The sequence below is a fragment of the Lynx canadensis genome, chromosome B1 (genome assembly GCF_007474595.2).
Source record: "Lynx canadensis isolate LIC74 chromosome B1, mLynCan4.pri.v2, whole genome shotgun sequence".
Taxonomy (NCBI): Eukaryota; Metazoa; Chordata; class Mammalia; order Carnivora; family Felidae; genus Lynx; species Lynx canadensis.
This window is the reverse complement of record NC_044306.2, coordinates 173134436-173152248: the sequence shown is the minus strand read 5'-3', so window position 1 is coordinate 173152248 and position 17813 is coordinate 173134436. Positions and strand designations below refer to the sequence as shown.

Genomic DNA, 17813 nt, shown 5'->3' with positions numbered 1-17813 from the left:
GAAAATTCTATTTCTTGTGAGGATACAGATGTTCACTTTACTTTTATTCTTTATACTATATATAAGCACATATATTTCACACACACACATCCACTATCAAAAATCAAAATAAGATGAGCAGTTAGTACTCTCAAAGGGGTTGAAATATTTTTAAGAACTGGTACCTCGTATCACCGGTGTCCTTTTTGAATGCAAATCCCAAAATAGCTATCTTCTTATCAGTTACTGTATTAAACAGACTGTCTATAATCCGGGAAGCAAATCTCCTTCTCTGGTAGTCATTCATATCTATGACCTGAAATTACATGTACAATTATACAACGTATACATGTACAATTAGTGCAGTTAAAAGAGGTGAAGCCTATGCCACACACTGCTCACAGTTTTATAGTACTAGTGTATGAATACCAGCCTCATAAAGTAACAGGAGGCAAAGATTAAACAACCTCTTCAGTATCTATTAAAAATTAAAAAAAAAAAAAAAAAAGAATTACCATCCCACACTTAAAGTCATCCTGAAAATTTTCACTTGGCTTCCATGCATCAACCTCAGATGGGATGGATGTAAAGATGAGGAGCACAGTTAAGTTTCAACCCCACTTGAGATCCAGCTATAATAGCTGAAAAAAGGCACAGAGAAAACAGAGTTCTCCTTTGCCAACTTCTCCAAACCCTATGGAAGCAAGGCTGTAAGCAATCAAATCCCAAAGCCCCCCCACCACCCTTGCCATATACGGTTACCCCTCACCGAAACTGAGTGGAAGTAGAAAGTGAGCAGAAAACAGTTGAACAATGCAGAGTTATAGCTGCCTCTTGATAAAGCATAGCACTCCTAACCCTTGGCTAAGTTTTTAACTAAATATTGTAAGAATAAAAGTCTCTGCTCGCCTAACCCTTTACTCTCCTAAGAGTCTATAAACAGACTTCAGGAGCACCTGGGTGGCTCAGTGGGTTGTGTGTCTGACTTCGGTTCATGTCATGATCTCACAGTTCATGGGTTCGAGCCCCATACGGGCTCTCTGCATCAGCACAGAGCCCACTTTGGATCTTTTGTCTCCCTCTCTCTCTGCCCCTCCCCTGCTCACACTCGCTCTCTCCATCTCTCAAAAAAAAATAAATAAATAAACATTAAAAAAAAAGTAAAAATAAATAAAGAAACAAGACTTCCTATTGGTGGCCAGTATATAAGGAAAGAGACTAGTTTTTATGTGGTTTTTTTTTTTAAGGCACTGAATTTCTAGGGGCTGTCTCAAAACCTGAGAGCTCGTGAAATGAGCCCAGAGTGTTGGAAAATCAAGACTTTATCTGCATTTTGCCATGATGGACAGGAAGCTAAAGTCATCATGCTGGACTGAATGAAACAAACTTTTACATTGTACATTTTCCTTAAAAATGTACATTTCCTTATACTGTCACCCACTGCTGAAATCTAAAAAACTACAAAGTTGCAGAAAAAATATTTGGCAAAGATATGTACACCGGCTGGTATCTTGGACATATTACTTAACGTCTCTAAGCCTCAGTTTCCTCACCTAGAAATGGGGAATATTAGTGATGAGGACTAAATGAAATATGCAAAGTACCTAAGAAAGTGCCTGGCACAGGGAAAGCACTCAATTAATGTGAACTCTATTTTCAGTTTGGGAAGGGTCTTTAATTTTAGCTCTGTGAATCTCAAAGGGACAAAACAAATATCAACACACACAAACCACCTTGAAAGCATTACAATACAGGTTCTTCCTTTGTTATGATTGTCTGCCTTTTAGGATAGAGAAGAGTTGTAATTAATAGTTCTTGCTTTACCCTGAGAGCAAATGTGTTATAAAACTAGAAGACAGATAGTTTATCAGAAATTTCCATCAGAGTTGATTAGCAAAAAAGACAAAAACACAGAAGCCCAATAAGTAAACCTAAAATAAAGAAACTGAATATAATGTTTGAGTTCCTGGAATAAATAAATTCTGTCAAAAACATCTCACAAAGGGTGACATGTTTTAATCAGAAGTTAAGCAAAAGTTGTGACTAGAAAGATTAATACCTGCTGCCAATACCGAGCTACTTCAGGCAAATTCAGAGCCTCACAGAGATAAACCAAATTCAGAACATCTTTCTGAAAGCAGCTTCCACCAAAACCTGAAGAAAAAAGTGACAGTATTTTTATTTAAGAACCACAACTGAATCATGTGACAAATCTGTCACACTAAATCAGAGGGCCTAAGCTAGAATTTTTTTTTCTTTAAGTAAACTCCACCCCACACATGGGGCTCAAACTCACAACCCTGAGATCAAGAGTTGCATGCTCTACTGTATTAGAGTTGCATGCTCTACTGTGCCAGTCAGGTGACCCTATGCTAGTATTTCTAATAATAAAATTCAGATGTTGGAAAGTTATTGGGTTTAAATAATGTGTGAAATTTGCAAGCAACTAATCAACTCTATAAATAATTTCTAGATAATCTTCTAGTAAATGTTTTATTACGGCTACATTTTCTATTTTATTCCTTATTCATCTGGTATCACTGCCCCACCTCTCTTAGTTTAGCACTTAGTTTAGCACAGGGCTGGTAAAGTTTTATGGGACAAATTGCAAATATTTTAGCCTTTGTGGGCCACATAATCTCTGGCACAAATATTCAACTCTGCCTTTGTAGCTCAAAAGCAGTCATAGACAATATGTAATAAAATTGGCATGGCTGTGTTCCAATAAAACTTTATTTATAAAACAAGCTGGGGACCAATTTTAGCCTGAAGACAATAGTTTGCCCACCCTGTTCTAACACAATTCAATATACAGTAAGGATTGGCATGTGCTTTGGAGTCCAAAACACCTAGCCACTCACTAGTTGTGTGACTTACAGCAAGTTGTGAAAATTTCCCTGATCCCTAACCATCTCTATAAAGGACATACCAGAACCTTCTTAACAGGCTATAAGGATTAATAAATGAGATATATAAAGTACTAGTTCAGAACTTGTTGCATAATAGACCTTCAATAAATAGTAGCTATTTTTTTTTTTAAATGGTAGCTTAAAGAAAATACTAAAAAGATAGAAAAGGGCAGGGAAACCAGAATTGAGAAATGGCATTAGGCCCCAGAAACACACGAAGGGCTGCCTATGGCCCAATCTATAAAACTCTATTTACCCTTAGATCAACCATGTTAACTTATATCCAAAAACACAACCAATTTTCATTATCTACTAGTTACATTCTACAAAATTGCCACAAATGTGGAATTAATGAATACTAAAGCATTGTTCCTAGGCGAAATAAAGAGTTAGGTTCCTGTGAGCTTATGGTCACATTTCACCAACAAATTGATACATAATCATTTTACTTTTATTAAAAATTTATTTTATTTTATTATACTTAGACTTTTTAATGTTTTTATTTTTTTTTGATTTTCAATTTTAATTCCAGCATAGTATATATACAGTGTTATGTTAGTTTCAGGTCTACAATATAGTGATTCAACAATTCTACACATTACTCAGTGTTCATCATGATAAGTGTAGTCTTAATCCCCTTCATCTATTTCACCCCATCCACTTCCCCTCTGGCAGCCATAAGTATGTTCTCTATAGTTAAGAGTCTGTTTCTTGGTTTGTCTCTTTTCTCTTTTGTTTTATTTCTTAAATTCCTGGGGCACCTGGGTGGCGCAGTCGGTTAAGCATCCGACTTCAGCCAGGTCACGATCTTGCTGTCCGTGAGTTCGAGCCCCGCGTCAGGCTCTGGGCTGATGGCTCGGAGCCTGGAGCCTGTTTCCGATTCTGTGTCTCCCTCTCTCTCTGCCCCTCCCCCGTTCATGCTCTGTCTCTCTCTGTCCCAAAAATAAATAAAAAACGTTGAAAAAAAAAAAAACTTTAAAAAAAATTCCACATATGAGTGAAATCTTATGGTATTTATCTTTCCTTAACTGACTTATTTCACTTAGCATAATACTCTCTAGATTCATTCATGTTGTTGCAAATAGCCAAGAGTTCATTTTTTTCTATGGCTGAGTAATATTCCACTGTGTATATGTATATATATGTATGTGTGTGTATATATATATATGTATATATATATATATGTGTGTGTGTATGTATATATATTATATACATACACACACACACACATATATATATACATATATATATATGTATATGTCCATTGATAGATGAATGGATAAGGAAGATGTGGTGTGTATATGTATATATACACATATATATGGGTTGCCGCCATATCTTGCCTAGTGTAAATAATGCTGCAATAAACATAGGGGTCGATATATCTTTTTGAATTAGTGTTTTTGTATTCTTTGGGTAAATACCCAGTAGTGGAATTACTGGATCACATGATAATTCTATTTTTAATTTTTGAGGAATCTCCATATATTGTTTTCCACACTGGCTGCAATAGTTTTTATTCCCCCCAACAGTGCACAAGTGTTCCTTTTCCTCTGTATCATTGCCAACATTTGTTGTTTCTTGTATTTTTTAGTTAGCTATTCTGACAGGTGTGAGGTGATATGTCATTACGGTTTTGATTTGCATTTCTCTGATGATGAGTGATACGGGGCATCTTTTCATGTGTCTGTTTGCCATCTGTATGTCTTCTTTGGAGAAATGTCTGCTCATGTCTTCTGCCTCCCCCTTTTAAGTAAGCTCTATACCCAAAATGGGGCTCAAACTCATTACCCTGAGATCAAGAGTTGCATGCTCTACCAACTGAGCCAGCCCAGTGTCCCTGTTCTTGCCCTTATGAGTTTAAAGACACTTTATTTAATATATATTATTGATTCATTAACATTAAATTCATAGCCAACAGCACTACAACTCATTCCTGAATAAAGCTTATCTAACCACACGTATTTTCTCTGTGAGGTACATCAGAGTCTCCTGGCACTTCAAAACACTAGGCAGCAGGGGCGCCTGGGTGGCTCAGTCGGTTGAGCGTCCGGCTTCAGCTCAGGTCACGATCTCGCGGTCCGTGAGTTCGAGCCCCGTGTCGGGCTCTGGGCTGATGGCTCAGAGCCTGGAGCCTGCTTCGGATTCTGTGTCTCCCTCTCTCTCTGTCCCTCCCCCGTTCATGCTCTGTCTCTCTCTGTCTCAAAAATAAATAAACGTTAAAAAAAATGTAAAAAAACAAACAAACAAAAAAAAAAAAAACAAAACACTAGGCAGCACTTTGCAATATGCCTGAGGGCCATTTAGAAAAGTGAAACCACCAATAAAAAGCACAAAAATGTAAAAAATGTGACACTAAATAGACCACAAAAAAAGCACTTGTTTACAGAATGGGAGCTGAAACAAGAGCATTGCCTTATGCAACTTCAGCTGGAAATGTCTGTGTTGGGTGACTCAAATTTTTTGCTGCTGTGTTGTGTCTGCAAATGACCGTGAAAGCACTAGGAGCACTGATTTTGGGATTAAAAATAAATTTTAGCAAATAGGATAATTCAGAAGTACAGAACTGGCAACTAATAAGGACCGACTTACTTCACCCAGGCCACATTTCCAAAAGTATATTAGTAGGCAAAGTAAATGATAGGAAATTTGTTTCCTGTTTGCTTCAGTAAGGTATTGAGTTATTTCCTATGTGGTCTCTGGAACTTACTCTTCCTAAATGTTCGAACTGAATACCAATTAATGCTCCTAAAACAGTGAACTCTGTTTATCCTCCTAATCAATCAGTAATTATTAAACAATATAGGTTAAATTATTGCTGCACTTGGGAAGTTCCAGATAGGTTGAAGATGTCACATGTATAACAGAATCATTATTTTGAGGGCATCAAGTTAAACAAAGATTTCTTTGGGGCGCCTGGGTGGCTCAGTTGGTTAAACGTCCAACTTCGGCTCAGATCACGATCTCACAGTTTGTGAGTCTGAGTCCCTCCTTGGGCTCTGTGCTGTCAGCGCACAGCCTGCTTCTGATCCTCTGTCTCCCTCTCTCTCTACCCCTCCCCACACTTTCTCTCTCTCTCTCTCTCTCTCTCTCTCTCTCAAAAATAAATAAATATTAAAAAAAAAAAAGACTTCCTTAAAGTTAGAGACCCAGCTAAATGAATCTATTTTATGTACAGAAAATTTTCAATTTACCAACACTGGCTTTCAGAAACTTATTTCCAATTCTCTGGTCCATTCCAATGGCTGTTGCCACCTCTTCTACATCAGCCCCTGTTGCTTCACAGAGGGCACTTATAGAGTTAATACTGCTGATCCTCTGGGCAAGAAAAGCATTTGCTGCCTTCGGGGGGGAAAAAAAGGAAAAGTACAACGAGTTAAAATGGCAATTTTAAATGTCTGGATTATATTTCACTGAGTTGATACAAATTACTGAGGGAGATATAAAAGTTACTGATGGCCTCAATTTGAGGAGGCTATGAACGGGTTGGTAAAGGAAAATGTTTTAAATTTGAGAAGAAAGATGATTAAGAACGGGAGTAAAAAAGGGAAAGAGTGATTTTTAAGACTACAATTTTAATGAACCCTTCATTTTATGTTATATTTTATTAAAATTTAGCACTTTCCAAAATATTTTATACCCCAATATTTGATTTCCCTTGTGAAAATTATTTCATAATGGACAAGAATATTGTCTTCAAAAGCATACCTTTTATTTAATATTAAGAAAGTACCTGTGTGGCTTATCAGGCTTAAGAGAAATAAGTCCTTGGCTTTAAATTAAATGGAGAGTTGAATGCTCTATACCAACCAGTTTGGAAAGTTCTGAAGACCAAGTATTAGTGGTGAGGATCTTTTCTCTGGGAACCCAGTGCTCATACACAGCACACAGTGCCTGCACAGCTCTCTGGCCCTCTGGCGTTTCATCCCCTCCAATCAGTACTCTGTCTGGGTTCTTCAGGTCCTTGATGGCTGTTCCTTCCGCCAAGAACTCAGGGTTGGACAGTACCTAGAATCCCAATGCAAAGCAAAGTTGTAAGCCTAGAATTAACCATGGGCAACTATAAGCAGCAATATTTACATAGTATCAGGTTCTAACGCTTCCTTTTTTTATACCTGTAAATTCAAGTTGGGTTTTGTGTTTGCATCAAATATTCGACGAATACTTTCTGCTGCCCTCACTGGAACTGTGCTTTTCTCAGTCACAATTTTGTACCCATGTGAGTTTTGCACAATGCGTCTGGCACAAGCCTCAATATACTTCAGATCTGCCGCACGGCCTTTCCCCATTCCATAGGTTTTGGTTGGAGTGTTCACCTGATGAAAGCATATGGGATTAAGAACAAAGTATCTGTGAGATATTCACTGATTTCAAGATAAACCCTGAATCATCAATTAACTAGTTAAATGCGAAGTTAACTATCATCATTAGCTTTAATTTAACCCCCTATTAATTCCATAGAAATAATACATTTTATAAATATAATCACCAGACAGAACAGCCTGAAGCATCAACTCATTCAATAAATTTTTGTTGAGAAGCTACTATATAGTGACAGATATCAGGGAAGGCAGGTTGCAAGCTAAGCCCTGGAGATATAAAGATGAATGAGACTGTTCTTGTCATAAAGGAGTTCCCAGTCTGAAATGAAATATAAGTTTTCTTTCCTCTCTTTATTTTATGTAATAAATTATTATCCTGGTATTTTATTTTATTTTATTTTATTTTATTTTATTTTATTTTATTTTATTTTATTTTATTTTATTTTTTAATGCTTTGTTTTAAATTTATTTTTGAGAGAGAGAGAGAAAGACCACGCAAGTTGGGGAGGGGCAGAGACAGAGGGAGACAGAGGATCTCAAGCAGGCTCTGCGCTGCCCAGCAGAGAGCCTGATTGTGGGGCTTGAACTCACAAACTATGAGATCATGACCAGAGCTGAAGTCAGACGCCCAACCGACTGAGCCACTAGGCACCACTATTATCCTGGTCTTTGTTTTTTCAATTTAAAAAATTTTATTATCTATTTTTATAATTTACATCCAAGTTAGTTAACATATAGTGTAATAATGATTTCAGGAATAGAATTTAGTGATTCATCATGTACATACAATACCCAGTTCTCATCCCAACAAATATCCTCCTCAATGTCCCTTGCCCGTTTAGCCCATCTCCCCCCCAACAACCTTCCAGCAACCCTCAGTTTGTTCTCTGTATTTAAGTCTCTTATGTTTTGTTCCCCTCCCTGTTTTTATATTATTTTTGCTTCCCTTCCCTTATGTTCATCTGTTTTGTATCTTAAATTCCACATATGAGTGAAGTCATATGATATTTGTCTTTCACTCCTTTCGCTTAGCATAATACACTCTAGTTCCATCCACATAGTTGCAAATGACAAGATTTCATTCTTTTTTATTGCTGAGTAATATTCCATTGTATATATATACCACATCTTCTTTATCCATTCATCCATCGATAGACATTTGGGCTCCTTCCATACTTTGGCTATTATTGATAGTGCTGCTATAAACATTGGGGTGCATATGCCCCTTTGAAACAGCACTCCTGTATCCTTTGTATAAATACCCAATAGTGCAATTGCTGGGTCACAGGGTAGTTCTATTTTTAGTTTTTTGAGGAACCTCCATACTGTTTTCCAGAGTGGCTGTACCAGTTTGCATTCACACCAGCAGTGCAAAAGGGTTTCTCTCTCTCTGCATCCTTGCCAACATCTGTTGTTGCCTGTTAATTTTAGCCGTTCTGACAGGTGTGAGGTGGTGGTATCTCACCATGGTTTTAATATGTATTTCCCTGATGATGAGTAATTTTGAAAAATTTTTCATGTGCCTGTTAGCCACCTGAATGTCTTCTTTGGAAAAGTGCCTATTCATGTCTTTTGCCCATTTCTTCACTGGATTATTTGTTTTTTGGGTGTTGAGTTTGATAAGTTCTTTATAGATTTTGGATACCATTTTCCTAGTCTTTTAAACCAAATTTTATTTTTAATTAAAAAAAATTTTAAAGTTTATTCATTCATTTTCACAGAGAGAGAGCACAAGCAGGGGAGTGGCAGAAGGAGAGAGAGATTCCCAAGCAGGCCCCACATTGCCAGCATAGAGCCTGACTTGCGGCAGAAGCCATGAACTGCAAGATCATGATCTGAACTGAAATCAAGAATTGGTTGCTCAACCAACTAAGCCACCCAGGTGCCCCAAAACCAAATTTTAAGTTCCTTTTCTATCCTCCTTGTTTATAAACCTATATCCATAGCTTTTTACAAATATTTGCAATATCATTCACAAATGTTTTCTTGGCTCATTAAAGCTAGACATTATCTGGCATCTTTAGGATTTCCAATACTATGTAAATAAAGTCTATCAAATAGAAAGAAAAATAAACCATGTGACTGGAGTCTAGGCATTTACTTTTGGCTTAGCTATACCATGTAACCTTAGAGACATGTGGCTGCCTTTGCTTCAATTACCTCATTGGAAAATGAAGATACTATGCTCTCTCTAAAATCTAGCAAGTGGGTTTTTATAATGCTTTGGTAAAAATCAAAGCACTCTGAAAAGGCTAAAATTCTATATAGGAATAGTTTTTGAACCAGTAGTAAGTATACCAATTCTTTTCTCTTGACAAGCTTATAACCTAATGGGAGACTAAATAAAGGAAGCAAGCCAAAACAAATAAAAACTTGAAAGTTGCGTGGAGGTGTGAAAAGCAGGAGAACGAAAGTTGTTTATATGCATGGAATGACTTAGGAAAAGCCTGAGACGTGGAAGTCAGGGTGCACCAGAGTACGGAAGAGCCAAGACAGCTAACAGGATAAGATGGAACATGCTAAAGATGAGAGAAGATCAAACATCTTTCCCTGGCAAGGTGCTCTGGAGATGACAACTGAAAACTGATTCATATGAAACTATTCCTACCTGGAATCTGTCTAAAAATAACGTGGGGTAGGAGGCAAAGGAGAGAAGTAGCAAACAAAACAAGATCAGCCATGGTAACTGCTGACAACGGGCAAAGGGTAAATAGGAGTTCATAATATTATTGTCTTCATCTTTTGTATAAATTTGATATTTTCTACAGTGAAAAGTATACAACAAATAAATTTTTAAAAGCTGATCCAGAGAATGATGGGAACTCAATGTGAGTTATACAGTAATAAATTACCATAACGGGTATATACAGTAACAGCTTGCAAAGATTCAGGACAGCTCAGGCTAGATCTGCAGAGGCAAGTATAAATTAGCTATCTGGCCAGACTACCCCCTGGATTCTATTGCTTGAGAATATTCTTTCTGAATATTTTTTACAGAAAATTCCCCTACTCTCACTTGAGGCTCTAGTTATCCTAAAGTTGGACTAACATAACTTCTTTTTCAAAAAGATTTTTTTAATGTTTATTTATTTGAGAGAGAGGGAGGGAGGGAGCAGGGGAGGGGAAGAGAGAGAGGGAGACACAGAATCTGAAGCAGGACTCAGGCTCTGAGCTGTCAGCACAGAGCCCAACACAGGGCTCAAACTCACTAACCATGAGATCATGACTTGAGCTGAAGTCGGATACTTAACTGACTAGCCACCCAGGTGCCCCAAGGATAACTTCTTAATTTTATCCAAGTACCTAGCTACTCCAAAATCTTTTCTCATTTTCTATGCCTCTACCCTAACCTTCTGTAAGCTTAAGTAGTAGATAGGTAGGCAAGTCACAAGAGGTGACACCAATTTCTCTGAAGTAATTAATGCCAAAAGAGAGGTTTAATTCATAACAGTTTTACCACAGGCTTCATTACTACTTTCTTCTGGAGTTAACATATCTTAATAGTATTTCTTTTGTCTCATCAGTCAGAAAACTCTTAATTCAACAACTTATAATCATTAACAATATGCATAATCAATTCAACAACATCTACCCTCTATAGACCCCATGATATTTCTTTCCCTTAGTTCATGGAGCTCAGTCAAAGCTTACAACACTGGCTTTCCCTTTATTCTCTAAGGCCCTAAAGGTCTTGAGTCATATAACACCCTAGCTCAGCCACAAATTGGTGATTACTATACCATCAGCCACAGAATATTTGAGTAAATGGCTACCAGGACAGCAAGAAGTAAAATACTTGGTTCAAATATTACATTACCGGAGTTTACTCCTAAGCATTGATTCTATTTTTTCATTACAAAGGTACAACAGGCTAGTCGTATCATGAGTTAAGATAACCTGTGGACTAGCCTGTAACCTAACCAACCCAAGCCAAGTTCCAAAAAGTTAATTAAAAATGACTTCTGGTAGGGTGCATGGCTGGCTCAATTGGTAGAGCATGCAACTCCTGATCTCAGGGTTGTTAAGTTCAAGCCCCACACTGGGTATAAAGATTACTTAAAATCTTAGGGGGACCTGGGTGGCTCAGTCAGTTAAGCATCCATCTCTTGATTTTGGCTCAGGTCAAGATCTTACTGTTCGTGAATCAAGCCCTGCACTAATTGGACTCTGCACTGATTAGCATGGAGCCTGACTGGGATTCTTTCTCCTCTCTCTGCCCCTCCCCAGTGCACGCTTGTGCGCTCTTTTTCGTTCTCAAAATAAATAAATATAAACTTAAATGCACACATTCTCTCTCTCTTTAAAATAAAAAAATAATAATAAAATGACTTCTGGAACAATTATAAGTCATCTAGAAAGGAGAGTCCCATAAGTTTGCGCACACACACTTTACCTGGTTCTCTTTACCTCACCTCTTCCAAGCAGTGGTTCAAACAAGAAATGATGACACACATACACTATTACCACATGGACTCATACGTTACCAACACTTCCTAACTCTAGATCCCAGACTAGAACTTTCTCCAATTATTTGTTCAGTGATTGGAAGTGATGCATTTGACCAGATGATTATGGGGTATGGTGAAGTGTTGGACAAAATGACAACCTAAATTCAACTGGACTCTATGCTAAGTAATGATGTGGATTAATACCAACGGATTACTATTAAAACACAATAAAACTTCTATGTAGACAATAATGCATTAAAACTCACATAGCAAGGGGCGTCTGGGTGGCTCAGTCGGTTCAGTGTCCCACTTTGGCTCAGGTTATGATCTCATGGCTTGTGGGGTTTGAGCCCGTGTTGGGCTCTGTGCAGACAGCTCAGAGCCTGGAGACTGCTTCAGATTCTGTGTGTGTCTCTCTCTCTCTCTGCCCCTTCCCCACTCACACTCTGTCTCTCTCTCTCTCAAAAATAAATAAACATTAAAAAGAAATTTTTAAAAAACCTCACACAGCAAAAGAAAATACTTACAGAAATAAATACAAGATCAGCTTCTTTAATGGCATCATCAATATCGGTAGAAAAAAATAGATTTTTTCCTCGGCAGGATTCTACCACTTCTTTTAGTCCTGGCTAAAAAGAAAAAAGAAGGAGTTGTACACACAGTTTACCAGTCATATGAGATAACCTAAGTGTATAGAATTACATTACAACACAGATTTGAACTGCGCTGGTCTGCTTATATGTGAATTTTTTTTCAATGAATATAGTACCATATTGTCAATGTATTTCCTCTTATGATTTTTTTTTAATATTTATTTATTTATTTTGAGAGAGAGAGAGAGAGAGAGAGAGAGAGAGAGAGAGTGAGCAGGGGAGGCACAGAGAGAAAGACAGAGAATCCCAAGCAGCCTCCACATTTGTCAGCGCAGAGCCCAACACAGGGACTGAACACAGGAACCATGAGATCATGACATGAGATCAGGTCATGCTGAGCCCAAGAGTCAGACATTTAACCGAATGAGCCACCCATGTGCCCCTTTTATGATTTTCTTAATAACACTTTCTTTTCTGTAGTTTACTTTAAGAATGCAGTATACAAAATAGGGTCAACGCCCCACACCCCCACAGGGTCAACTGTACATCTTTATAGGGGCTTGCACTACTAAAACTTCCGATTTTGGTTCACCTTCGATGAACTACTCTTCATTGCTTCTCTATGGCATTTTCTTCTCCACCTACCATCAAACATTAGCGTTTTCCTGGGTTCTGTCCTTGACTAATGCTCTGTTCTCTCTATAGACTCTTCTTGGGAGAGTTCAATTACTCTGATTTCAACTACCTGTACATTCCTAACTTTACACTTCCAGCCCTGAATCATTTGCCCAAACTTCTGATACATATCCAACTGCCTCCTGAACATCTCTACTTGGATTTCCCAAAGCCTCTATAACTAAGTAGGACAAAACAGAACTTGCCATTTTATCTCCCACTATCCTCCACAACATCCTGCATTCTTGAACTCAATTAGTAGCACAATCATGCACCTGTCATCCAAATTGGAAACCTGGATATTATTCTTGATTCCTTCCTCTCCTTCACCTTTCTTTAAGAAAGTATTTTTAAGGCTTATTTATTTATTGGGGGGGGGGGAGAGAGAGAGAGAGAGAGAGAGAGAGAGAGAGAGAGAGAGAGTCCCAAGCAGGCTTCATGCCAACCCCATAAACCGTGAGATCATGATCTGAGCTGAAATCAAGAGTCAGACCTTAACCAACTGAGCCACCCACGTGTCCCCTTCATCCTTCTTTTATGATCAACAATCAAGTTCTATCATTTTTCCTTCTAAATATTTCTCTAATTAGTTAGTCTCAGAGTAGATGGAGTGATGACAGAACAACTCTCAAGGAGACTGGGTACTCAAAGGGGTATATTAAATGCTATAATTACATATTGTAGTATTTCTCTATCAGTGACCATGAGTTAAACATTAGTCACAATTAGAGACTTCTGACCTGAAAACATAGTATTTACAATGAAAAATCAATGCCACAGATTTTTATAATTATCCTTGAAAACAAGTATTTATTTGGTCATTGGTTTTTAAATGCATTATAGGATACAGATTTACAACAGCAAGGTGATTACAAAGGTGTTCAAGGCTGCTCTGGACATAAAAGTATTCTTTTGCCTTGTCCAAGGTAGGTAAGTATAAAGTTACAACTAGTAACAACAAATATAAGCTACTCAATAAAGCAATTCAGAGAGCATTGTGAATTCCAGTTAAACCCGCCATTTGTTTTTTCTTCTTTTATAATTCTTCCTGTTTGACATTTCACGTAACATTTTACATCTCCAATATGGCCAAGAAAATGTATAGGAATACATAATTTTACAACATAAAATAAAGAAATAAAAACAGAACAAAGGCCTAATATATCTTTGAAAATGGAAAATTGGGTCACACAATTCATTCCCCAAGTTGTTGTTGCTTTTTTTTTAAACACAACTTATAGAAATCACCTTTATTTTCTGATTTATAAATTCCTTAAGTGAGCATCTTTTAACTGATGTCTAAGAAAGCCTGAAGTCATTCACTTGCTAAGAGGAAAATCATTCTACTTGCTGAGACAATTCCTTCTAGAATTTTAAAGTAGCAGTGTCATGTTTTTAACCTCCAAAACCAGTGGATTTCGGAAAAAGATTTCATTTCTTTTGTAGGCTACACTAAATAGCACAGAACTAAAATAGCTGCTTATGGTATCATCTAATTTTCTGGAATAGACATATTAAAATGACATAAAAAAGGCACCTGGGTAGCTCAGTTGGTTAAGCGTCTGATTCTTGGTTTTGGCTCAGGTCATGATCTCACAGTTTGTGAGATCGAGCCCGGTGTGGGGCTCTGCACTGACAGCACGGAGCCTGCTTAGGAATCTCTCTCTCCCTCTCTGTCTATCTCTCCCCCACGCACATGCGTGCTCTCTTTCTCTTAAAATAAATAAATGGATTTTTTAGAAAATGACATAAAAATAAAACTTAAGCCAATACAATTATGAGATTTCAAGGTTCTGAGAACTCAGACATTGCTTCTAATGAGTTTCTAATGAGCACCTCTAGCTAGACTTTCAAATCCTTTATATTCTTTTTAAAGAGATTTAAAGAAGAAAAATTTTATCTACAAAATAAAAGCACAAAAATAATAAATGCTTGTTTCTTTGTTTATAAAAGGTTATTGAGAAAAAACAAGTATGATATGGAAAAGAAATAATTTTAGACCTTAACTCTCTCAATCTAACTATATATCCCAACTGGATTCAGTGTCAATGTACAACATACTTTTTTTTTTCTTTAAGAAGGCTTATGCTCAACATCGGGCTCGAACTCCTGACCTCAAGATGAGAAGTCAGATGCTCTACCAACTGAGCCAGTCAAGTGCCCCTATTTTAAATTTCAAGCACTGAAGTCTTAGGAAGAAGAGTTTCAGATTTCAATTAATATAAATAGTAACATCTACAATAAGAATCTGGCCATGAAATATGCCTGGCCAACTGATTTTTTTGTTTTCTCCAAGAAAAATGTCAAATTCCAATACATTATAGATAGCTTATATTTTTTCTAATTCAGGATACCTTTTTTTTTTTGTTTTTAAATAAAATTTGTATTGAAGTAAAACAAAATACATAAAAATGCATATATATTAGTATAGAAAAGTATATAGCTCAATTTTCACAACTGAACACACTTGTGTAACCACTATTTATAATGAGAATTATAACATTAACTGTAAATCAGAACCTGCAGTATGCCTGTGCCCTCTTCTAGTCACTACCACTGCTCAAATTATAATCATGCTGAATTCTATAATCAGAGATTAATTTGCTTATATTTAAATTCTATGCAAATGAAATTATACAGTATGTACTACTTTGTGTCTGGCAACACAACACTTTGGGAGAAGTTAACCATATCCTTTCTTAAATTTTTTAAAGTTTATTTATTTTGAGAGAGAGGGAGAGAGCACGTGTGAGTGAGACAGGGTCAGAGAGAGATGGGAGAGAGAATCCCAAGCAGGCTCTGCACTGGCAGCACAGAGCCCAGTGCAGGGCTCGATCTCACAAACCGGGAGACGATGACTCAAGCCAAAACCAAGAGTCGGATGCTTAACTGATTGGGCCACCCAGGTACCTCAAACCATATTCCTGCATGTAGGAGTAGTTTCATTGATTTTCAGTGCAGTATAGTATTTTATTGCAGGATTATGCTATAATTTGTGTATCCATTCCAACACTGATTAACATTTAGGCTGCTTCCCATTTGGGGCTATTATGAATAGCACTGTTAATATCTGTCTTTTGGCCACACATATGTACGCATTTCTATTGGATATACACCAACAAGTGGATTTGCTGGGTCAGACTCTGCATATTTTCAGCTTTAGTAAATACTGCCAAGCAGTTTTAAAAGTGGCTATACCAGTCTACATTCTGACCAGCAATGTATAAACGTCCAATTGCTCTAAATCCTTGTTGACTCTTAGTATTGTCAGTAGTAGTAATTTTAGCCATTCTGACGGGCACCCTTTGTTTCTGAAAACTAGAGTACGCTGCTGGCAGAACAGATTACTGAACGATTGGGTACAAATATGGGTTTCAAATGATTTGCGGCCCTTTTATGGTTATCAGAATTCTAAAACTCTTATGTTTCCAAAATGTTTTTTAAAATTCTCCAAAGCCAAATATAGTAGTAATGTCATAACAGGGAAAGAAATGCTACAGCACTAAAGTATTTATAGAACTATTATGGGTAGTTCATTCGGTAGAAAAAGAAAGGGTAAAGCACAAACAGAAGGCACAATTCAGAGGTTTGCTTTTTTGTTCTAAGTGTGATTCCGATAGGATTAAATCCATGATGTTGGGTAGCTACTATTCTGTGGGTGCTTTTTCATGGATTTCTATATTTCATATGCCTATAAACCTGGTTGAGACTTCCCTTCCAAAGGACTAATACATTTAAAGACTATGGTTGATAACAATCTTACAAATAACAAAGTTTTCCTGAAGGAAAAAAGGAGAATATATTAATGTTGGGAAGAAAATGCTACCATCAAATTCTCAAATGCTTCTCTGCTGGGTTTCAAAAGCATAATATTCATGAACTCATTTTACAGTGAAATTTTAAAAAATGGGATCCACATAGCTTAATAAAATAGAAGCATATTTTCCTAACTATACACTATCTAAATTCACAGAAGTTTTGAAATTTCAGTTAAACAAATTTGTGATACTAGGTACTAGATATAAAAGACATCATTTATCCACCCATGGTTTACCTAAGTACAATAACGCCCAAATATAATAGACTTACATGAATTAATATTATAAACATCCACAGTTCTACCATTTTAATTTTATAGAATACCCTTTTAAAATTTTACTATTTACAATATGGTAACCATATTAACAGACAAAATGAGAAAAAAGACGAGAGAGAAAAATTACCCACATTCTCATTGCCCTAATACAACCATTATTAATATTCTAATATATTTCCTCCCATTTTCCCTGGGCATACTTGACATAACTGTAATTGTAATGTCCATAACACTGTGGACCTAGATTTCTCACTTAGTTTCTTATCAGCTGTAGTCATAGATTTCTACATTAATAGTAATTTATTTAGCAAAAACAGTAAGAAAACAAAGAACATAAGAACAAAGAGTTGTTTAGTATGGTTTTACCTCATAAATAGGGAGAGTAGGAGAGTTCCATGCATTGATTCTTGATTCATTGACATCAACAACCGTTACCCTGATTTCAGGGCACATATGAGCAATGACACTACACGTAGGTCCTCCAACATAGCCCGCACCAATGCAACAAATCTTCTTAATTTCAAACATGATTGAACTAGAAGGAAAGCGGTAAGACTATTCTATTGAAAACAGAAAATTTAAAGAAATCACACTGCACATTTATCACACTTTATAAAAACTGTCAAGGTGATAAATATCTGGAAATATTTCCTGTATTCACACTCATTAAGCATTATTAAAACAGTGATAATACGTAACCTTCCAGTTGGATGACCTAGTTCGTTCTCGGCTGCATTAGCATCAAAGATGGAAAAAAATATAACTGATATTACTGAAGTGTCACAAAGGTT

At 36.8% G+C, this 17813-nt stretch overlaps 1 protein-coding gene across 2 annotated transcripts in view; it reads right to left on the bottom strand.

Annotated features, from left to right (window-relative positions):
- UGDH (UDP-glucose 6-dehydrogenase) overlaps positions 1 to 17813 on the bottom strand; it is a 31979-nt gene that overhangs the window by 5605 nt on the left and 8561 nt on the right. For both annotated transcript variants that reach the window (XM_030314014.1, XM_030314015.1), the window contains 7 exons: positions 17389 to 17557; positions 12186 to 12287; positions 7004 to 7204; positions 6699 to 6896; positions 6083 to 6230; positions 2039 to 2133; positions 165 to 295 (listed from right to left, as the gene is read on the bottom strand). In XM_030314014.1, coding sequence (XP_030169874.1) covers positions 165 to 295; positions 2039 to 2133; positions 6083 to 6230; positions 6699 to 6896; positions 7004 to 7204; positions 12186 to 12287; positions 17389 to 17550 — 1037 coding nt within the window. In that variant the 5' untranslated portion in view covers positions 17551 to 17557. The remainder of the gene's footprint in view (positions 1 to 164; positions 296 to 2038; positions 2134 to 6082; positions 6231 to 6698; positions 6897 to 7003; positions 7205 to 12185; positions 12288 to 17388; positions 17558 to 17813) is intronic.